This window comes from Heptranchias perlo, chromosome 9 (assembly GCF_035084215.1).
Source record: "Heptranchias perlo isolate sHepPer1 chromosome 9, sHepPer1.hap1, whole genome shotgun sequence".
Lineage (NCBI taxonomy): Eukaryota > Metazoa > Chordata > Chondrichthyes > Hexanchiformes > Hexanchidae > Heptranchias > Heptranchias perlo.
Window position 1 is genome coordinate 59239076 of NC_090333.1, and position 24881 is coordinate 59263956.

At 41.4% G+C, this 24881-nt stretch overlaps 1 protein-coding gene across 3 annotated transcripts in view; it reads right to left on the reverse strand.

Annotated features, from left to right (window-relative positions):
• zgc:110366 (uncharacterized protein LOC550476 homolog) overlaps positions 1-24881 on the reverse strand; it is a 111147-nt gene that overhangs the window by 15176 nt on the left and 71090 nt on the right. For all 3 annotated transcript variants that reach the window (XM_067990576.1, XM_067990578.1, XM_067990577.1), the window contains exon 4: positions 13308-13399. In XM_067990576.1, the coding sequence (XP_067846677.1) occupies positions 13308-13399 (92 nt within the window). The remainder of the gene's footprint in view (positions 1-13307; positions 13400-24881) is intronic.

Genomic DNA, 24881 nt, shown 5'->3' on the forward strand with positions numbered 1-24881 from the left:
GTCTTCCCCTCTCTTGCTGCTCTCAACTTTATTCCCTTCTGACTCCCCGCTCAGGTTCCCATCCCCCTGCCACTCTAGTTTAAACCTTCCCCAACAGCACTAGCAAACACCCCCGCGAGGACATTGGTCCTGGTCCTGCTCGGGTGTAACCCGTCACGCTTGTACAGGTCCCACCTTCCCCAGAACCGGTCCCAATGTCCCAGGAATCTAAATCCCTACCTCCTACACCATCCCTGCAGCCACGCATTCATCCTGTCTATTCTCCTGTTCCTATACTCACTAGCACAGGTACGGATAGAACTTTGCAGGCAAATGCAGTGGGCATGCTCCCTGTTTAATGTCTTCTTTTAACGGTTCAAATTAAGAAAAAAATACAAATTCTCCATATTTTCAGAAAAGGAGCAAAGATGTAAGGTGCTCTTTCTGTTTAATTTTCACTGTTATTACACTACATTCAGCAGGGATAGTACACCATATACAGTAGTTATATACAGCAGGGTTAGTACACCATATACAGTAGTTATATACAGCAGGGTTAGTACACTATATACAGTAGTTATATACAGCAGGGTTAGTACACCATATACAGTAGTTATATATAGCAGGGTTGGTACACTATATGCAGTAGTTATATAAAGCAAGGTTAGTACACTATATACAGTAGTTATATATAGCAGGGTTAGTACACTATATGCAGTAGTTATATAAAGCAAGGTTAGTACACTATATACAGTAGTTATATATAGCAGGGTTAGTACACTATATGCAGTAGTTATATAAAGCAAGGTTAGTACACTATATCCAGTAGTTATATATAGCAGGGTTAGTACACTATATGCAGTAGTTATATACAGCAGGGTTGTTGGAAAACATGAAACAAATAGTGGAAATGCTGTACTTAGAGAATGAGTCCCATTCCATTACCATTAAGTAATGGCATCTGGAGTTTAGCCATTCATCTTCAAAAGATAACTTCAAAATAAAGGTTTGGATTTGACATTGAGTATAATTTACTGAGACATTTTTATGTTTCCTGACAAATTGTACGAACAGGAAATATATTTTTTGCTGTATAGACTTTATGACATTACACTAAAACAATCCGACAACCAAAATTTCTGATGAGATCATCTGCAATCCTGAGTTATTTTACTTGACCTTTAACATGTTGAATTTTTGATTTTCTCCCCCCATTCCTAAAACACTGAGAAACTCTATGCTGAGACTATCCCAAACTCATGTAGGATACCTGTGCCAAATACCAAGCAAATCCACACCACACCAGATACCATCTCATTTCCTGCACAGGTCAAGGGTCACACAACAGAACAATGGGACCCTGCACTGGTCAACATCTGTATAGCGCACTGAAAGTCAGCTGGATTACTAAAGAATTCCACTAAACACATAAGAATGTGACACTCATTATTAATAAAAAAATGGCAGATACAGAGGATAAACAACAGACGATTAATGCTTATATTTACTGTTAAGTGACTATGGATTAAAGGAGAACATTACTGAGGAGCGAGAATTAGTAGATCTTTCAATGTAAGGTAGCAAATGTAACCCCGCTATTCAAGAAAGAAGGGAAAGAGAAAACAGGGAACTATAGACCAGTTACCCCGACACGAGTAGGAGGGAAAATGCTAGAATCTATTATATGCTTCTGTCTCTGTGCTCTTCTTTTCTTCTATCCTTTTAGGTGGATGGCATGGTGTGGAAGGCAGCTGTTGAGGGGCCCACATTTTCCAGTGGCGGGCACGAGTGCAAGTGTGGGGAGAATGTGATTTACAGGCCTCGTCAGCTCCCTCCTCATTTCCTTTCCTGTCCACACCCCACTACGGACTCCCCTTCTCACCACTCCTTTGCTTTCATCTTGTCCACGGCACCATCTCTTCTGCACGATCCCCTCATTCCCTGTCTTGTCCCCTCTCCCTCATGCACCAGTTACGCCTCTATCCCCACCGCCATTATGCAACATTTCTTGCTGCTCACTTCCCGTTAGCCCACATTGCGTTCTCTCCAGCCACATCCCCCAGCCTCCCTTTACCTGCCATCCACTCTCGATTCCTCTGCGTTCCTCCTCCTCTTTCCCTCAGTCCCTCATCCTCTGTTCCCTACTCCACTCACACCCACCCGTTCCCTTCTCTGTCACTTTCTCTCTTCCCATCCTCCCCCTTCCCCTTTCATCACATCCCTTTGTTCTCTATCCTAGCCCTTCCACCTTTCCATCCCGACCCTGTATTCCATCCCCTCCTATCCGATTTCCCACACTACCCTCATCCTTATTTTCCCCAACACCTTCCTACACCCTCCCACTACTGCGAACCCACAACACAAAGCTGGGAATTGGCAAGTTATTTTTGAAAACACTTAGTGCCGTAATCCGTGTTTAGTTTTGGAAACTGGTGAAGAAGAGGGAAGGAACGAACAGAGGTGTGGGATGGCCCAAGGGCAGACAGGCAAGCAATTCCTCCTATAGTCCATCATATCGCTCCACCGTAACATTCCCCACACCCATTATATTCCCTGTCTGCCTACCTGCTCCATTCCACTCCCCTCCCCCATGCTTCACTCCCCAGCCAGTGTCCTGGCGAGGAATGCCATAACAGATCTACTAGTTTTGAGACATAATTTTAAATTCAGGGTATACAGTAATGTATCAAAACCTTGAACAGCACATAAAATGCAACTATTTAAACTGTCGTGTTGGAAAGCATCTTACAGAGGATTTTACAACAGGAGCATTCTTGCTAATAACCAGCACAATGCTAGAGGAGAACTGTTGGTAGAATCCTTCACATTATCCACAGCAATTACAGCCAGTCTGAGAGAATGGAGTTTCTGTTGTTTATACAGCATTAATTTATTTACTTAAATGGAAGGAAACCATCGCAAACCGTTATAATAGTGATTACTCATTTTGGTTTCCCGTACTCAAAACGGTACATTTTTAACTGTCACTTGTGGTACGTGTCCTTAGCCAGACACCATTACTCACAAAATGTATTTGTGACTGGAACAGGTAAATGACACATGCTCTAGAAAATGTAACTTTTTTTTTGAAGAAGTGGATTGCTTGGCCGGAGAAACATCCTGCTCCACATCTACAGAACACTCTGTCCACCCAGACAATAATAATCTGGTCAACATTCAGCTTTCACTTACTACTAATCAAGATCTTAAAGGCCACGCAGAGGCAAGAAACAGAAACACAAAAAAAAAATGTATGCGGAAAAATAATTAGCAGCAGGAAAAGAGTTCACTAAGCAGACACATCCAGGACAGTAACCTTCCCAGTATTATGACTGGGACTGTAGTGTAATATCAGGAGTGAAACTTTGGGAATTGTAAAATGCTTGCTGTAGTCAGACATAGATTTCCTCCCTTCCCACCATCTTTAGATTTGACCTTTTTCAAACTACATTCCTCCAAGAAAGTTCCTGACACAGGAGATTACGTGGCTTTCGAGTAGGGTGGGGAGTGTATGTATTGTGATGCATAAGACATCACAATGGGACAGGCTGGATGGACCAATAGGTTTTTTTTTGTCTGCCATTTTTCGTCCGTTCGTCTCCCCAACATGGGAGATATGCTGCAGAGATGTACTTGGTGAAACAGGCAGCTTGATTCACCATGCATCTCCAATGAACAAACTCATTTCAAGATGTGGGGGGAGAAGTGCAGGCCTCGCGTGAGACTCAATCAAGAGTGTCACTCCCCTTCAGCTAGCTATCCAATTCAGTATGCTTCTTCACACAGGGCAAATTCCTCTGCTGTATCTTCCATTTCTCTCTGCCACCGTGAGGTGCTACACTGAGTGACCTGGCTGAGAACAAGCAGAGATTCTCACTGAAGGTTGCTGAGCTTGATTGCCAATCTCTGCTGGGATTCAAATCTGGCTGCCTGAATGGGAGTGCAATGCTCTACCACTAGAACTATTGGACTATGTACATTAATATACTTCAGCAAGCTGCAAATAAGTATAAGCCCAGGCAGGGGTGGGACTTAAATGTGTGAAATTGGCATCGAAACTAAATGATATTCTGTTTATTGGGGATTTCTGAGAACCCATCAGATCTATCCACCACTCCCTAAACCCTGAATATGGGCCCAGTGTTTAGCTATATTTAATATTTTGTTTTTATCAGCACAGTTTGGTTCTGTGCCAATCTACGGTGATTTTGATGCTATTATTGGCAATGTTAATTTCTGACTGAGTTAATATAGTTCTAATTGTAGTAGCACTGACTTTGCACGTTAGTGCCTTTATTTGGGAAGAAGACCCATTTAATATTGTTTACACTGACATTTAAACGCTATTGACTTGTGCAAAAGTTTAAACAGCCACAAGTGATGAGGAAATGAAAGGGACATTTGAAAACAATTTTGATCCATAGTTAGCTGATGTTTCAGTGAGATGTAGGGAATAAATTATACAAAATCAATTTGTGGCAGAGAAATGTGAAATACCTTTGAATATTTTCAGACAGAGTATGAAAAGTCCTAAAGTAACCTACTTAATACAAGTGCTCAAGAGACAGAATCGTTACAAAAATTACGTTTACCATTAATGGAGCTGAAATCCAAAATGTTTCTTTAAAAAAAAATTCTTAGGTTTTTATTTGCCTCTTTGGGACATGATGAATGCCGCCAATGGTATGGCAAAGTGAGGGGGTGCACAAAAAGCCAGAGTCAGAGGAATGCAGAGTTCAGGGTGTGTTGTAGGGGTAACAGAGATAGGGAGGGCTGAGGCCATTAAGGGATTTGAACACAAAGATGAGAATTTTAAATTGGAGGCGTTTGGAGGACTGGGAACCAACGTAGGTCGGTAAGGACAGGGGTGATGAGTGAGCGGGACTAATGAGCAATAGGATAAGGGCAGCAGAGTTTTGGATGAGCTGAAGTTAATGGAGGGTGGGTGATGAGACACCGGCCAGGAGCATTGGAATAGTCTAGTCTGGAGGTAACAAGGGCATGGATGAGAATTCCAGTAGCAGATGGGCTAAAGTAAGGGTGGAGACGGGTATTGTTACAGCGGTGGGAAGTAGGTAGTCTTTGTGATGGGGAGGATATGGAGTTGGAAGCTGAGCTTGGGGTCGAAAAGGGAGATGGAATCGGTGGCAAAAAATCCATGAGTTTCTTGCATTTGTGGAGGTGAGGGTGGAAGGGGCAGGGCAGAGGGGTTTCAGGAGATGATTAGTGGTGGAGAAAAGAAGCTGGGGGTTATCTTTGCTTTCCAGAATGACCCTGGAATAGCAAGCAGTTTTGGCGGAGAAGAGGGAGGCCTATAGCACTTGATGTGGTCTAGCCAGATCTGGTTTATTTTATATATTATATTTTCCTACCATGTTCACTACATTTTCACAGTGCATACCTGTTAGGTGAATTTTCCTAATTGTAGAGATACTTGATAGAAAGTAAATGATACACGTTGTTGAGTGGCAGTTTTCAGCAATATAAACCAGATGTTGGGCCGCATAACTCATTGGCAAATTCTAGATCAGATTACAAAAGTGGTTTATAATTGAGAGGTAAAATAAGAGGGAGCCACTGCCCGACTTTTTCTGATATTGGAATCGAGTTAAAGCAGCCAGAAGGTATGAGAATGGTCAAGTCACTGCAGTCAGTACATTTACATACTTGGAGACTCATTCTAAGCTTAACAGCAATGACAAGCCCATGTGGTACAATTATCAAACAATACATATTATGAAATATTCTTTGTTACTGTATGGTCAGATTGGCATAGATTTGATGTAATGTAAATATGTCTACAGAGGAAAAATAATATATTTTATCTGCAAAATTCACCATATCTTAACTGCAATTGTTGAGGACAGTAAACCAGTGAATATATTATCTGCTTATACAGATTAAACATTCAAAGATTTCAGTTAACACAGTTCTCTGAATGCTGCAGTTTATAATTCTAATGCTTTTCACATTTGTTTAAAAGAAAACTTTTCCAAGGTGATAGTTTAGGTGCTTCATTAACAAAGACTGTGTTAACTGAAATATTTGAATGTTTAATCTGTATAAGCAGATAATATATGCAGTTATCCTTTGGTGGTACAATCAATTGTGATTCTCAGCACTCCTCCCTTTTCCTTTTCCTCTCGATGACTCACTCTAACTGACTCTTTGGGGCATGTTCAGTTACGAGTGTACTGCAGCCTAACTAATAGTCCTTAAAGGGATCACAAGAGGCTGCTGAAGAACCGGTAAGTTTCTTACGTTTTACTTACCACAATGTGGAGCCAGAAGGAACAGGATTGCTCTTCGTAGCTCCACAGCATTACCGCGGGCTGCTGCCGGCCCAGGCCCCACCAGCCTCCCGATTGCCTCTCCCCTGTCCTAGGACTTGCCATGTGCGCTGGCTCGGTGTTCGAGCCGCCCGATTTTGGGAAGGCCCCAACTGGCGAGCTCGGTTTTATGGAAATGAGACCTGAAGCCCAATTTGGAACGAGCCTCGGGCTTCCGTATTTGGGCCTGATCAATATCTCCCAGGAAGAGAAGGGAAAGATTGGATGGAAAGGTCACATCTGGGCGACATCTGGCATCTGGCATCACCCAGGGGAATGGACAAGCTTGGTGTAACCCATATGTCTACCTTCTTGCCTGCAGGCAAAAGACCAGGCAGATGAAGAAAAGAGAATAAAGTAGAAAAATTAAAAGGAAATTTGAATACTCCATTAAAATAATGTTAATAAAAGTATCATATATATCTGTGATACCATAAAATGTAATCTTAACCTGGCTTCTAACGAATTTCAGTTCTAGCACCTATGTATTGCATCACAAAATATTTTTTACATGGAGGGTTGTTAGGACATGGAAAGTCCTATCAGAAACAGAGACATAAGCCAAATCCATTAATAGTTTTTAAAAAGGGAACTGGATAAACATTTGAGAAGAGGAAATTTTTAATGACTATGGCAAAAGGGCAGATAATGGGACTAAATGGATAGCTATTTCTGAGAGCATGATGGATTGAATAACTTCCTTGAGTGCTGTAAAATTCAATGATTCTATAAAATGGGGGTGGGAGAATGGACCCAAAAACAAAGCATGGAACAAAATAAAATCCATCAAGCATATTCCCCTCATAGACCACGTATACTCTACCACTGGCCCTACCCAACCCAGTTAACTGCCCAAGGAAAAGTGCAGCAAAATTTCTGAGGCAAGTCAAGCAACAAACATCATCAACGTATGTCTAAAATTAGAAAATATCCATTGGCCTCAACATTATGGTGCATAAGGATTAGCATACAAATGGTTAACATGTTTTTGTGCAATCCTTTTGCCTGCTTTTTTAACAGAGGCATAACCCATTTATTTCAAATGGGATGACTCCCCTGTATTTCACAATGCCATCTCAATATGTCCTGAGCAATTGTCCTTTATACGGAAATTGAACTGGGTTAGGAATGAAAGGCAGTAATTTCATGCTGGCTTCTTCTGACCTGGTGCTAAAAATTTTCAAGCATCTGACAATCTGATCAACAACTAACCTCCAACTGACCAGAACCTCCTTCTGACAACAATTAGACTTTGTGGCCTTAAAGATACAGGCCTGATTTTTACACAGCTGCACTACATATTGCATTACATGGTATAATACTTCTGTAGTTATAAAACAGTGTATTATCTGACTTACTGTAAGCAAAACCACATGAGAACAGCTAGTGTTATAAGTAATACTGACAAAAACTCAATAATTGAGGGCACAGTACTGTAAAATGTCCCAAACAATGTCTGTATAAGATTCCTTCCATCTACACGAAGTTACTTAGAAAAGCCACTACTTATGATATTTCAAAATTCTTTACATTTCTGAATCAGATTTGTGAAAGGCTTTATTGGTAACATTGCATTGAGAGTCAAGAAATCTAGTGATACTGAAAGCCAAATCTTTGCCGTCACATGCATGCTTGGATAAAAAACCATAGGGAAATGATTATAGTTTACATCATGAAGGAAAAAAAGTAATTTTGAGGTCAGCTACTTGTTTTATTGACCTATTTATTTTAGCACATTAAATGAATCATTGATGTAAACGACTAGCACATTAATAGATATTGGTGATGTATTGGTGATACAAATGAGATGTAGTCTCACAGCACTCGTGTGAAGTTTTCAACACAGAATTAGATTCAGTGCAAAGTAAAAGTGAATCCAGTACTTCTCTGCATATAGTTTTGCATCTGCTAAGAAACAGGAATTCATCAGGCACAAAGATGTTGACACACCCTTTTGCACAAAGTTAAACATGCAATGCTCACCGGCATTGCACATGATAAAAACATCTTTGCACACAGAAATGCTGCAAAAGTTCCAGATCACAAAAATAAATTGAACTTTTAATAATTATTCATTTGAAGCTGGGAGTTACATAATTAACGAAGCTGTAAAAAAAAATCCACTTCATTATAATCTTGATGCAAGTAATCTTGATGAAACAGATTTCTTGGTATGATGCTGTACTTGTTTTTTTGAAAAAGAGGTTAAATGATTTTATTGACTCACAACGGACTCACAACAAAGCACAAAGGAAGATGGTAGTGGTTGTTGGAGGCCAATCATCTCAGCCCCAGGACACTGCTGCAGGAGTTCCTCAGGGCAGTGTCCTGGGCCCAACCATCTTCAGCTGCTTCATCAATGACCTTCCCTCCATCATAAGGTCAGAAATGGGGATGTTCGCTGATGATTGCACAGTGTTCAGTTCCATTCACAACCCCTCAGATACTGAAGCAGTCCGTGCCCGCATGCAGCAAGACCTGGACAACATCCAGGCTTGGGCTGATAAGTGGCAAGTAACATTCGCGCCAGACAAGTGCCAGGCAATGACCATCTCCAACAAGACAGAGTCTAACCACCTCCCCTTGACATTCAACGGCATTACCATTGCTGAGTCCCCCACCATCAACATCCTGGGGGTCACCATTGACCAGAAACTTAACTGGACGAGCCAGATAAATACTGTGGCTACAAAAGCAGGTCAGAGGCTGGGTATTCTGCGGTGAATGACTCACCTCCTGACTCCCCAAAGCCTTTCTACCATCTACAAGGCACAAGTCAAGAGTGTGATGGAATACTCTCCACTTACTTGGATGAGTGCAGCTCCAACAACACTCAAGAAGCTCAACACCATCCAGGACAAAGCAGCCCACTTGATTGGCACCCCATCCACCACCCGAAACATTCACTCTCCCTTCACCACCGGCGCACTGTGGCTGCAGTGTGAACCATCCACAGGATGCACTGCAGCAACTCGCCAAGGCATCTTCGACAGCACCTCCCAAACTGGCGACCTCTACCACCTAGAAGGACAAGAGCAGCAGACACATGGGAACAACACCAACTGCATGTTCTCCTCCAAGTCACACACCATCCCGACTTGGAAATATATCTCTGTTCCTTCATCGTCGCTGGATCAAAATCCTGGAACTCCCTACCTAACAGCACAGTGGGAAAACCTTTACCACACGGACTGCAGCGGTTCAAGAAGGCGGCTCACTGCCACCTTCTCAAGGGCAATTAGGGATGGGCAATAAATGCTGGCCTCGCCAGCGACGGCCACATCCCATGAACGAATAAAAAAAAACCAAAACAGCAGGTGATTTTGCATCAGGCAAGGTTTCATTAATTGCAACGACAGATAACTAGCGAATCACAAAGCTTCCCAAGGAGCAAACAAACCACTTAACAAATATAAATTCTGAAAATTCCGTTAATCCAGCTGTGATGTGTGCACTAATTTAGAGAAAGTGAGCTTTACTAACTGGGGCCTGACTATTATTGTGGATTGTGTTCTAGTGAAATGGGATGAGCTTTCTGATCTTTTAGGACAGCCGAGTTTTGGGTACTCTTTCTTCACTTGATAATGCCTAATGAGCTGAGCACCAAGCATTACTCTCATAAGTGAACCCTCACACCCTATGAACTGAAATGTGACTTTCTACCCCCAAAATCTGGTAATGTACTGTTGCCCAGGGATTGAACAAAAACCTTCATTACTGTAATTAGCTCACTGAATTGACACAAGCCCTCATGTTCTCCTAGTCTTTGGATAGCAGAAGAATAAACACACTATCAGACTATGCAACTTGGGCTATGAACTAAAAATCGGGTTTAAAAGAAAGACTTGTGTTTATATAGCGCCTTTCACTACCTCCCAAAGCACTTTGTATCCAATTAAGTACTTTTGTTTTTTGAAGTGCCGTCACTGTTGTAATGCAGGAAACTCGACAGCTAATTTACGCGCAGCAAGCTTCCACAAATAGCAATGAAATAAATGAACAGATAATCTGTTTTAGTGATGTTGGTTGAAGGATAAATATTGGCCAGGACACCGGGGAGAACTCCCCTGCTCTTCTTCAAAAAGTGCCATGGGATCTCTTGCGCCCACCTGAGAGGGCAGACGGAGCCTCGGTTTAACGTTTCATCCAAAAGCCGGCACCTCTGACAGTGCAGCACTCCCTCAGTAATGCACAAAAGTCACAGCCTGGATTATGTGCTCAAGTCTCTGGAGTGGGACTTGAACCCACATCATGCTGACTCAGTGGCGAGAGTGCTACCAACTGAGCCACGGCTGACATTTATTAAAAGTATAACATATACAGTAATGGAAATCAGTATAGCAGATTTCACTTGTTTACAGAACTTTTGACTTACACCTCCTCAGGTAATAAAAGATAATAATAAATGTGACTTCACTTACTGTCTTAGTACTACTAAAACCAGACATAACTTATATGTGAGGCTTAATTTACCAACATGATGTCTCCAGTCTCTATTTTGATGGGAGAAAGCTGTCACGCATACCCTCAAAATTGCCCGCTGTTGGATACGGTGGATGCCAAAGGATCAGGACCCAAGTCCCTCAGGAGCTGCCCTACAATTTTTCATCTGTTGTCAGGACAAAGCCAAGTTGTGGCAGCCTTTTTTTAAAAATTCATTCATGGGATGTGGGTGCCGGTGGCAAGGCCAGCATTTATTGTCCATTCCTAATTGCCCTTGAGAAGGTGGTGGTGAGCCGCCTTCTTGAACCGCTACAGTCCGTGTGGTGAAGGTACTCCCAGAGTGCATTTAGGTAGGGAGTTCCAGGATTTTGACCCAGTGACGATGAAGGACCTGCGATATATTTCCAAGTCAGGATGGTGTGTGACTTGGAGGGGAACATACAGGTGGTGGTGTTCCCATAAGCCCGCTGCCCTTGTTCTTCTAGGTGGTAGAGGTCGCGGGTTTGGGAAGTGCTGTTGAAAAAGCCTTGACGAGTTGCTTTAGTGCATCTTGTAGATGATACGCACTACAGCCACAATGCGCCGGTGGTGAAGGGAGTAAACGTTTAAGGTGGTGGATAGGGTGCCAATCAAGTGGGCTGCTTTGTCCTGAAAGGTGTCGAGCCTTCTGGAGTGTTGTTGGAGCAGCACTCATCCAGGCAAACGGAGAGTATTCCATCACACTCCTGACTTGTGCCTTGTCGATGGTGGAAAGGCTTGGGGAGTCAGGAGGTGAGTCACTCGCCACAGAATACCCAGCCTCTGACGTGCTCTTGTAGCCACAGTATTTATCTGGCTGGTCCAGTTAAGTTTCTGGCCAATGCTGACCCCCAGGATGTTGATGGTGGGGAATTCCATGATGGTAATGCCACTGAATGTCAAGGGGAGATGGTTAGGCTCTCTCTTGTTGGAGATGGTCATTGTCTGGCACAAATGTTACTTGCCACTTATCAGCCCAAGCCTGGATGTTATCCGGGTCTTGCTGCATGTGGGCATGGACTGTTTCATTATCTGTGGGGTTGCGAATGGAACTGAACACTGTGAAATCATCAGCGAACATCCCCACTCCTGCAGCTATGTCCTGGGGCTGAGATGATTGGCCTCCAACAACCACTACCACCTTGCTTGCTAGCAGGACTCCTTGATGTGACAAACAATCAAGCTGGTTTAGCTCAGTCTCTGGCAACCAGGTTAACAATATTAAATTATTCTGTTAATTAAATGAGCTTGGCAAATAACCCTGATTAAGCCTTCCATCTGAACAGCGGTGACCAACTGCCTTTGAAGTGACATTTTATATACCAGATAGGAATGTGTACTCTCTCCAGCATAGGAAGAAACAAGTTAGCAGAGAGACACAGAGAACTGAGATTTTCTCTCAGCTTTCAGTATTCAAATTTAAGGTGAGACACGTCATAAATAAATAGATATTAAAAATAAATACTTACTTTTCATTTGAAATGTGACTGAACTCCCTGTCCATCACAAGCACATTCTACATAACCAATGGTGCTTTCTATGTTTCAGCTACTATAATAGGGATAGCTTTGCATAGTCATTTTTTGGGTTCTTAAAAAAGTACTTTTGACTGAATTTCCCGAATCCTAGAAGTTAGCAAGGGAGATATCCTTATTGGTATAGCATCTCTCAGTCATGCCTTTTGCAGTGTTTCATACTTTAGAATGATTGAATACCAGCAGTGAGCTATGGTCAACACTCCTGATTCACGACGGTACTGAAGCAGAACTTCACATTATGTAAGGCGGCAGCGCTACACAAAATGTCTGCTTCCAGACTGCCTCTAACCAGCTGTTCAACATGGTAACAAGGGGCGCCTGAAATCCACCAGTAAGTGTACTGATGTCTTTAATAACCTGAAAGGATTATGGGGTAACTCAGTAGAATATGCTTATTTTTTAATTACCTAAATAACAGTATAAAACCGTAGGCAAAATATTTCTGAAATGAAAAGTCACATGGTTACAAATGAGTCACCATGCTGCCTTTGAAAGTACCTCTATCCCAATGGGGTAGACAGGCGACCAGAGCTCTCCTACGTATACTTGGACAGCAAGCTAATGCTGATATTTACAGAAGTCTGTAACTCCACATGTGCAGGGAAAAGGTTGGCATTGTGGCCACCTGTCATTTCCCAGTGACCACAGGAATTGATTGGCTTGGAGATCTGTAATGTAGATCAAGAGCAAAAATGTTTCCTTAATGAGTTTATTTTTAAAAAATGCATATGTGGCATAATTTTCAGGTGTAGTCTGTAGGCGACAATGGGTCAGGGCTGAATGGCTGAGATTTAGGGATAGATAAATATTCAGACATTTTGCTCGAGGATCGGGGAGTTTATATGCAAAACTTCCTCAAGAAATTAAATAGACTGTATCATAGGATAGATTGTACGTAGTCTGTGACAGGAGCGAGCTTGACAGGATGACTGGCTTTTTCTCATTTCATGCTTGCTTATGCTCCTTTATTAAATATACTTCGAATGCTGCAGCCACTCACCTGATTGACATGTGGGATGAGGTCACAATCTTCCTTCAGCTGCTCTAAATGAGAAATGAGGAAATTGCTCACTCCAATAGATCGACATATCCCTATGAAAAAAAAATATGCTAGAGAATTAGTTACTTGTCAGAGGATATCCTGAATGTAAAGTACTTTTCAGGCTGATAAAGATGCAGATGCAGCAGTGTCTGTATAATAGGAATTTTCAGAGAAGAGCAGGAACTCCATTAGTAAAACCCAACTAGATATCATATCTTAAACGACTGTTCCATCAAAACCACATTAGGAAACAGTTTTCTAATACAAACATACTGCAGCTCCCTGGTGAATAAAAGCCTCACGATGAGTGCTGGGAAAATCTAATGAGGCATAAGCAAAAAAACAATCAGAAATGCGTCAGCATCAAAAGAAGGAAACTATGTTTTGTGCAGCTTGCCAAATTTATACACAACTGTAAGAATGAGGAACAAATGAAAGGGTCACAGACAAGGACACAGAGTTCCTAACAATCACAATCCCATTGGCAGTGTGATGGTACTGATTGTGCTGGATTATTGTATAACGCACAGCAAAATCTAAATAAGACTAGCATTGGCAGCCAAGTGGCAAGGTTGAAAGTTTAATTATAAACAAAATGACCAGTGAATTATAAGGGTGTTACTTTTAGTTCTTGTTAATACTAATGGAGCCAAAATTCCTTTTTTTCCCCAGAAATAGTCAAAATACCTTTTTTGTTGATATTAATGAACTACTAATAAATTGCAGGAACAAACATTTTTGAAACATGTTATTCATGAGAATGCGATTTTATCAGTGATAGCAAAAAAATAGCAGCCAATTACATTGGATGTAAAGCTTCTCAAGGAGCTAATGAGCCACTTAACGAGTATAAATGTTGAAAAGTCTGTTCATCCAGCTCTGTACAACAACTTACATTTATATAATGTCTTTAACATAGCAAAATGTCCTAAGGCGCTTCACAGAAGCGTTATCAAACAAAATATGACATTGAGCCACATGAGATATTAGGACAAGTGACTAAAAGCCTGGTCAAACAGATAGGTTTTAAGGGGCATATTAAAGGAGGAGAGAGGTGTAGAAAGGCAGAGAGGTTTAGGGAGGGAATCCCAGAGCGTAGGGCCTGGATAGCTGAAGGCATGGCCACCAATGTTGGAGCAATTAAAATCAGGGATGTGCAAGAAGCAAGAATTGGGGGAGTGCAGTGATCCCAGAGGGTTGTAAAGCTGGAAGAGGTTACAGAGATATGGAGGGCGAGGCCATGGAGGGATTTGAAAACAAGAACGAGAATTTTTAAATCAAGGCGTTCCCGGACCAGGAGCCAGGGGTGACGGGTGAACGTGATTTGGTGCAGGTTAGGATACGGGCAGCAGAGTTTTGGATGAGCTCAAATTTATGGAGGATGGAAGTACTGCACAACTGCAGTAGAAAATGGCTGAACAACTGAGAATCACAGAATCGTACAGCACAGAAGGAGGCCATTCGACCCATCGTGCCTGTGCCGGCTCTTTGAAAGAGCTATCCAATTAGCCCCACTCCCCTGCTCTTCCCCATAGCCCTCCAAAATTTTCCACTTCAAAGTATTTATCTAATTCCCTTTTGAAAGTTATTATTGAATCTGATTCCACCACCCTTTCAGGCAGTGCATCCCAGATAACAACTCGCCGTGTAAACATTTTTTTCCTCATGTCGCTTCTGGTTCTTTTGCCAATTTCCTTAAATCTGTGTCCTCTGGTTACCGAGAAGATCCCAGTTTACCCAGAAACCACTTATGCTCAGGCTTGTAGTGGCCATTTTGATTTTCCTACTCAAGAATAGTTTGATGTCAACAAGGTGATAGATATTAATTTCTAACACTTTGTACATGATTTATTTTGCAGCAAAAATGCAATATAAAACTTTTGCGTGTTTTATATAATCAGTGATGGTAACTTTTGGACATTATGGCACATTTATAGGCCAAAGGAAAAATTATTTTCAAAATTCCTAAAGCTTGATATGGAATTCTTATATTTTAAACAAGACTAATCTATCAGTTTAAAATATCACAAAGTAATAAGTACATCTAGGAATTTATAAGGAACATAAAATGATTGAGAAAAAAGAAAATCGCAGATGTTGTAAATCTGAAATAAAAACAGAAAATGGCAGAAATGCATAGTCAACATTTGAAAGAGAAAAATAGATTAGTGTTTCGGGTGGAAATCTTCATCAGAACAGGTGAGGAATCTCACTCAAACTATTAACCTATTTTGTCCTTCAGATTTGACCTGCTGTGCATTTACAGCACTTTCTGGGAAAACAATCCAGTTTTAATTAAAATTATATATTTTGATCTCACTGCATAATCATGTTATTACACAATGTTCACATATTTATCTTTCTGGAATAATATTGCTGTCCAATTTCTTTACATTTTTGATACAATCTGAACAGATGTGGGCCTCACTTCTTTGGAAGTCTGACAGCCTCACATTCCTTTCTGTTGCTTTACGCCCCAGTAAAGTTTTTATTAAAAACACAATTCTTGGGGCTGCCCAATGACTCAGTGGATAAGTGTACCATGTGGTGTGGTACTGAGATAATACATACTAGGAAGGTCCCAGGTTCAATCCTGAATGGTACTGCAGTGGCTGGTCTCAACCCAGGCAGCAATGGGGATGCTATATCTGGCCTCAGTGTTCCTAGGAAGGAGAGCAAGAAACTGCTAGGCCTCCCACTCCTAATAGTCATCCAGTGACCTCTACTGGAAAGCTTGTGTATGCTGATCAGTGTTGGGTGTGAAGTTCTCCGTGGTCGAATAGCTTGTCTGGGCTTCAGATGAAGAATGGTCACCTGACTGAGGCGCCAAAGGGCTGCGGGTGCCTGTGGACCCATGCCTCAGAAGGAATCACGACTTTCAAGTGAGGAAGGGAGACAATTACACTCAACTTTCTTGGACTCTTCTGGTCTGAGGTTCATCTTCTGATTCTGCTCCTCAGATGTTGAGCCCATGATCAATTAATTATGCATACTCTTGGAAGTTCTAAGGGTTTCTGATATGTTAATCCCTGTTCTCACTCATTTTGACAAGCCTGTTTGATATCTTTGTGAGACTTGCGAAATGCAGCAGTCATGCCACTGATTAAATGCCAAATGCCATCTTTATCAGTTAGGAAGTTTGTGCTAAAAAAAAAGTCCTCATTACAAATACAACTTGACATTATCATAATTTGGAAGTTATATTACTTAATAATACTTTATTCCCATCGGAGTTTCGGAGACAGCAACCCACATGTAGCCAATTAAACAAAATCGGGGGAAAAAAATCTGTACAACTTCATTTTGTTAAATAAATATGATGAGTGCCACTGATTGTATGGGTGATCCCATTAGACATGACAGTCTTTCAAGGAATCCAGCAAACAAGATACTATTACTGCATTTATATCAAGAGTGTACAAACCTGCTTAGTGTTATACATTGTGCAGCCACAGAATATTTTACTTTGTACATAAAGCTATCAGCAGGTCAAGATGATATCTGAGGCCCTTACACTGCAGCTAGAAACACTACATTAGATCTCAATTTCCCTGTTATGTTTTTTTTTTGAAAAGGGATGGCATATGATTATAGGGTCTCATATCTAGTGAGCATCAATAAGAATTTTTTTAAAATTTGGGATCTGGATTCTGTCAGAGGTTCATCAAACAAGGTTGACGAAGGGCATCTCTTTGGAAACTAAACCATCAGAAAGAAATTCCATTAATGAAGACTGCTACGAAGGGGCTGCAGCAAAACAGTTGAATCCCTGGCAACGAATGTGTTTGAGATTATCAGGACGATTTTAACCCAAACCTCCTGAAGTAGCCTCCAAAAACTTACCGCCTTGTTTCCGCTCCATTTCCACCCACTCCCACCTAAACTGCGCCCATTTTTCAAGTGGACAAGGTACCTGCCTGAGTCAGGCAGGAATCAAATTAATATTTGCAACACGGATCCCATGATGACATTAGGAACACAATGGCATTTTAACCGTTGACGTGGCTGCCCTGCTCAGTGAATCCTGATCTGCAGGAAGAACAGGCCCTGTAAGGTAAGTGTTATACTTTCTTTAGTGGGGCCAAGAGGACTAGGTGTGCTCCTTCGGGCTTCACAAGGAAAGTCTGGGCCTCTGCTCCCCTAGGATCTCTCTACCCAACCACACGATCCTACCAAAACCCATCCCTGCTCCCCCCCCCACCACTTACCGGAGTACTGGCGGGCGACCTCCGGGAAACCTGATTTTCGCCTGTCAGCAGCCAGCCAGCTGCCTCTTTACGCTCGTTTTGAGTGGGCAACTGGCTGGCGGGATGTAAATGAAGCCCAGGAGTTAAAATAGCCTGGGCTGCGAATTGATGACGGGAGGGGGGAGTTTGACTCTTGCCCCGCCTCCTCCGAAACCCCAATCACAATTAAAATCCGCCACTGTATAACTGCAGGACCATAAACAAGTGATCATATGAGATAAAGACTGGAACAAGAAAAGGCTATGAAGGCCATCTGACTAACCCCATTGTTCAGGACCTGTACAAGCTATTTTTAGCTCCCTCTTTCCATGGAATCGAACTCCACTCTACTCTGTCAAATACTTTTAATGGTTGAATTTGAATAACCATGAGTCATGAATGGAACAGCAATTTTTCATGAACCAACTCTTGGGTGCAGGAATTAAATCTGGCTTGAAATTCCCAAGTCTTCTTGCCACTTATTTTAACATTAATAAACTATCACCATGGCCCTATCCCCACAATGATGGCGTGGGGAGGGGAGGGGAGGGGAGGGGAGGATGAGAGGGAAGTGGGGGACTGGATTGCAAAACCTCTGTTGAGTGAACAGTGGCTACAAGAGCAGGTCAGAGGCTGGGTATTCTGCGGCGAGTGACTCACCTCCTTACTCCCCAAAGCCTTTCCACCATCTACAAGGCACAAGTCAGGAGTGTGATGGAATACTCTCCACTTGCTTGGATGAGTGCAGCTCCAACAACACTCAAGAAGCTCGACACCATCCAGGACAAAGCAGCCCACTTGATTGGCACCCCATCCACCACCCTAAACATTCACTCCCTTCACCATCGGCGTACGTGGCTTCAGTGTGTACCATCTATGGGATGCACTGCAGCAACTCGCCAAGGCTTCTTCGACAACACCTCCAAAACCCACGACCTCTACCACCTAGAAGGACAAGGGCAGCAGGCACATGGGAACAACACCACCTGCATGTTCCCCTCCAAGTCACACACCATCCCGGCTTGGAAATATATCGCTGTTCCTTCATCGTCGCTGGGTCAAAATCCAGGAACTCCCTACCTAACAGCACTGTGGGAGAACCTTCACCACACGGACTGCAGCGGTTCAAGAAGGCGGCTCACCACCAGCTTCTCAAGGGCAATTAGGGATAGGGCAATAAATGCTGGCTTTGCCAGCGAAGCCCACATCCCATGAACGAATAAAAAAAGTCCATAGGAACCAAATACAACTGTCAACTTGTAAAGGCAATATGGACTATGACCACTGGATGCATTTATCCTTAAGGAATGTGGATAATAGGTCTCTTGTTTGAAGTTAAATCTCTCTGTCCAGGATGTCAATGCACAAGACAGCCAGAACTTGTGCATTTACAGCACTGAACAAAAATTTTTTACCCTGAGACTATAGGCGGGAAATTGGTTTCATACCAGAAACCAATTTCATGGCCATAGTCTTAATGGCACCTCGATGCAGCTCGCCAGTTGGGGCCTTCTCAAAATCATCCAGCTCGGACACAGAGGCGGCCACAGGTAGGTCCTGGAAGGGGGGGGGGGGTGGGGGGGGGGAAATCGGGAACGGGTGGGGGAGTAGCGAATGAGAGGGATGAGCGCGGACTGGCACTCTTGCTCCTCTTGGCTCCACTTTAAAGTAAGCAAAAAAACCCAAAAGCTTACTTGTTCTTCGGCGGCCTCCAGCAGTCCCTTTAAGGACCACTGATTAGCCGCTGTAGACCCAGAAAAACTGAACGGAGCATGCAAAGTTTTTGCTGAATTTGGCATCGAGGTCCTAAAACAAGAGTTAGGATCCTGATTAGCATACTTAAGGGGCCCAATGCCGGTTTTGCCGGGCGCCCCGGGCACAGGGATTGTGCCCAGAAATTGGTCCCCCTACTTAATTTTCACCCATTTCCCCTCCCTATGACTTCCCAGGCAAAGAAGGGCTTCTTCCTCAGTGAAATCGCCTCTCTACTTCTCGCTCCAACCTCAGAAGCCTCCATCTCACCTACTAAGCATTTGGACACCTCTTAACTCTCCCACAAAGGCTCGGTGTCCATTCCTCCTTTGCTGTTCTTTTTATGTTAAAGGCACTGGATAAATGCAACTTATTGTTAATTATTTTGCCCTCTGTGTACTTTCCACAGCAATCAGGTCAGTGAAGATAGATGTTGTATGTTCTGCAAACTTCGCCTGTTCCATAATGAGAACAAACTACGTAATGTCAGGTTCTGATCAAAAGGACGGTAAAGGTAGAACATGCATGATTGGTGATGAAAAACATTTTCTGCGATCAATAAAAAAAATTTGAAACCTAGCTTAAATTAAATAAGGAAAAACTAAAGAGTTTACAGACACTAACATTTGGGTGTAAAATCAATGCACTGTTTTCTTAAGTGATGCAGCAGACATGTCTCAACCATGCTACAAGAAGAAGAAAAATAAATTTCAGTGGTCAGCCTCGGAGGACCATTATGTAGTGCAGGAGGGAAAAAATTAAAACGTTCCACTGCAAAAGCCTTTCAAGGAGATGGGTATCCCTGGGATTATTCCTGGTCACCTCAGGGATCAGCCAGTGGCGTGTGAAATATATTGAATAGAGAAATTTCTCTCCATTTGGACATAGCATGTCTGTTCCAACCACAAGTGTTACTTTATCTTTTTGACATTCTCCGCATTTGGCAGATTTATTGCTTTGTTCAAAGTACTTTCCCAACCTCAGTGTTTTTTTCTTAAACATCACATGTTAGTTCATCCCCACTCTGACTGTTTTAAAGACTTAATTAACCATACAGTTTTTCTCCAAATCCTACACTTTGTTCTCAGATATTTTCCTTTCTAAGAGCTGTATACATTGGCAACCTTCTGTTTAGTTAATGGAGAGACCGGGGATTCCCTCTTCACTTTGTGGTAATTTAAATCTGTGTTTCATAAATTCAATCTCCCATGCTAATACTTAAACTTCAGAAAAACTGCTGCTGTCCAAAGTGAAGGTAGAGACCATTCATCAGAATCAAACTTATTCCCAAAGATTCTGGGTAACAAAGAACAAATAAGAAAGGAAAAGCAAGGAAAAGAAAGACTTGCATATATATAGCGCCAAAGTGGTTTACAGCCAATAAAGTACTTTTTGAAGTGTAGTCACTGTTGTAATGTAGGAAATGCAGCAGCCAATTTGAGCACAGCAAGGTTCCACCAACAGCAATGAAATAATGACCAGATAATCTGTTTTTAGTGATGTTGGATGAGGGGTAAATATTGGCAAGGACCCAATTGTAGCTTTGCCTGAAGTCCCAACTCGTGTTTTTTTCCCCGATGGGGGGGGGCGGGGGGGCAGGAATCGTCCTCAGGAAGTGATCACTACAGTGCTGTTCTGTGAACTTCATTGAACTGCACTAATGAAACCACATTTATTGTGGAAGGTCTAAAATATTCTGAGGAATACAGTGCTATGGTTTCAGGCTTCTACCAGATATTTCTGTCATGCGCAGTGCCAAAGACCATTTCTAAGACTTTATATGCACAATATCTGTTATTAACAGAAACCCTTCTTACTATACTTAACTCATTGAAATCACATGAACCCTGTTGTGTTCTTCTTGAATAGCAGGAGAATAAACATGATCAGGCTATATGCTCAGGCTGCAAGCTAAAAATCAAGTTTATTACCAGTAAAAAGTAGATAGTAGCAGAAGATCAATACAATGGATTTCATTTGATTACAGATATCAAAAATAACAACGGTGTGACACTCGGCTAACTCTTTTGGTGATACTAAACCTGGACTAACATCCATAACATAAAACTTATACGCGAGGTTTCATCTAACTACTATGGTGTCTCTATAAGGCACCTCCACATGGGCAATATGGGGGGGCCCCCTCCCTTTGTCCCATCAAGCTTTTAGCCTCCTAGATTCCACACTCTGGAATTCCCTCCCTAAACTGCTCTGCCTATCCTACTCCTCCCTCTCTTTCTTTAAGACTCCCCTTAAAATCCACCTCTTTGATCAAGCTTTTGCTCACCCCACCTAATCTTTCCTTCTTTGGCTTGGCATCCAGTTTTCCTTGTGCCTTTGTGAAGCACTTTGGGATGTTGTTATACGTTAAAGATGCTATATAAATGCATGTTGTTCTTATAGTATGTGTGTTCTTGTTATGTTGCAACTCTAATCCCCACCCCAGATCAAGACTTTACTTATGTATTAAACGTTATTCCTCCACCACCATCTGTAGCTCTTGTGATCAAAAATGAATCAAATTCCTGACTACTGGTCTCCTTAGACTTAACATGCTCTTAGTTTTTTCTTTTTATTTATATATTATAGAGGTTACATGATAAGATGCAACTAACGACAACTCTAATGAGGACAGATGTATTGACAGTGGTTAATCGGAGCTCAAAAGAACTTGGAGATGTTGGTACCCAAGTGCAACAGGCAAGTCTCAGATAGTGCAATACATGCTCCAGCAACCCTAATTCAACAAGTAATGGTTAACTGGAAACATGGATGGAGTGCCAGGCTGGGAGTGGGTTTTGCAAGCGGAACTTTTTCCAGTATTATTCCAGAGGGACTTTTAGGATTGATACATTTTTTTTTTTAGGTGCAGCACAGCATTCTTGACAATACTAACCTTCATTTGAATCAAGCGTGATAAAATAATTTTCTTTTTGACCGATTTGGCATTCCAAGTAAAATTCAAAACACCCACATGTCATTTTAACAAGACCAAACAAGGTTATAGCTAATTAGGAGCATGAGTAATTATTGAGTGTTAACCGTCATCTGCTCAGGCTCCAACCTTCATAGAGTGCACCACTTCCCAGTAGGAAAACTAAAGCAAACATCGATCGTCCATATTTAGCATGCATATTTATTTAACCCTGTCACTGTCAGGTCTGATCATGAAGAAGTTCACTGAATTACACAATTTAGTTCTTGTGGTTATCTTCTTCATTAATTATTTTAATTTTTCTAAAATGACTGATTTTTATTGGACTGCATCAATTTAATTAAAATGTCACACAATAGCAAACAAAGAGATACAAACAGAAATATGGGTTAAAAGATTTTCTTAAAAAGCATTTGGTGCAAAAAGAAATTCTTCTTGTAATCTATACTTCATGTTCCTATTAGCAGCAACACTATACAGTGAATGGCTCTTAAAAACATATTTGATGAAAAGTAAAGTCTATTAAACTTGAAAAAAAAATCTAGGTTGATACAGTCCTCTTCAGACCTAAACATTAGTTTGTACTGTAAGATAACCATATTATCTGAAGAAATATAAAATAAAACAATTTGAACAAGCTATTATTTACAAAAAAACTCTATGAATGCTCCAAGTTAGGTAAGGGCATCCGGTTCCAATCTTTTGCGCACAGTACTGTAATTAGAAACTGACTTATAAGCAGAACCTGACTCTCAATAGCTGTATTGCTCGAAAACGTCATCATTGCTACTAACCTCCAGCTATGTTGTATTATGTATAATAAGCTCATCTTGCTGCATGGGAACCAAAATCTGGCAATCTGAGTAAAATTCCCGAATCAGAGTTCTTGGTTTTCACATTGGTACTTAGTCTGCTACAAAGTTCAGTACTGGTTAATACTCTGGGTGATATTGCTTGTAGCTTTTTGTGCTGTATCAATTTTCAGACCATAAAAACATAAATGATAAATGAAAAATCAAAGTGTAATGAAGATTTGAATTTTCCAATCATTTTGTACCATCAATCATTTAAGTGAAATAATTTAATAGTTTATTTGCAAACAAAATCCACTAACATGAGTTCCTCTCTGCGGTGGTTTTGAGAAATCCAATTTGTAACTTTGTAGGAGAAATCATCTTTGTCCTGTAGTGGATTTTTGATACCACTGTAGCCAGCTGCTGCTCTGTAGATGTGCTCATAAATCATAAAAATAAAAAATTTCAACTTTAATGAACCAAAATCACCTGGAAAGTCTCATGTCAAAGGGTTCAGGCACTGCTACGAGTGTCACACTCCAGGATTGAAAAGTAACAGCATTTCTCAAGCGGACAGATCTAGACTTAATTTCTCACAATCAAGCACAGCATTAGGGCACTTGGCAGAGGATTTTCCTCATGAGCAAACAAAAACTAAATTTAAAAAGGGTAGATTTCATCAATTTTAGTTGTCTCCCCATCCCTCTGCACATTGCACTTCAAGATCCTCAGCCTTATCTACAAATTCCTCCACAGCCTCACTTCTCCCTATCAATGCAACTTCCTCCAACCCTGCATCCCTCTTGCATTCCCCACTTTTCCAACTCCAGTCCATTGTGTGTTCCCTTCTTCCTACATTCTAGCCTTTAGCCATCTCTTGGATTTTCCCAAGCCCCTCTGCCATACTTAATACTTCCCAAACTTCAAAAGGCTCCTTAAAAACTGTCTCTTTAACTGCACTATACCATTCCCTCCAGTTCCCCTACCACTGCTGCTGGGATCCAACCCTGAACTGTAAAGCACCTTGTGACGTTATATAAAGAAGCTACAGAAATACAAGTTATTGTTGTTTTCATAATTTCCCCATGAAGGATAAACTAGATTTGCTTTCTGTTTTTGTGGTGGAAACACAGTTTCTCTGCTCTTTCAGCTGAATAGGAGAAGTTCTAATTTTGGTTTTGTGGACGGACTTAGTATTGCATTATGTAGTTTCATATTTCAGAGTCAGTATAATTACTACTCATTTGTTTCCTGTGTCCCTTTCCTGTCTCCTTATTAGCTCTCTCTGCTTTCCAAATAATTCTCCACTGTTTATTTAAATGAAAAAAAAAACTACACATTCCAGTTAATGTACATGGCAGCTTTTCCTTCTTGCTAGTACTAAAGCCAGGAAGATCGCTTTGGAAAACCAAGTCTAATCTCTATCACAGTATGACCAGTCTAACATGTTCAGCAGAATCCTAGTGATCCTCCAGTACAACTAATGAAATCATCTCCTAACAAACCTGAATATTTCCACTCTAAAACTATAAGCACAGAAGCAAACATTAATGGTAAAGAGTGTCCATTGCATCAAAATGAGTTTGCATTTTACCATCAGACCAAATGTTATCATTTGATAATGTAGTAAAATTAAAAACTGTCTTTATGTGAAAGCACCATCATGTGCACACTGGGAATTCTTTTTGAGATTAACATTTTATTGAGTTTTGAAGCAAAATATATTCAGTTTAAAACAAATACGGCAGGGAAATAACAGTGTAAAGTATCATTATACAAAGTATCACAGTACCCTTCAACTAGAAAAACAATGAGTAAAAGTGCA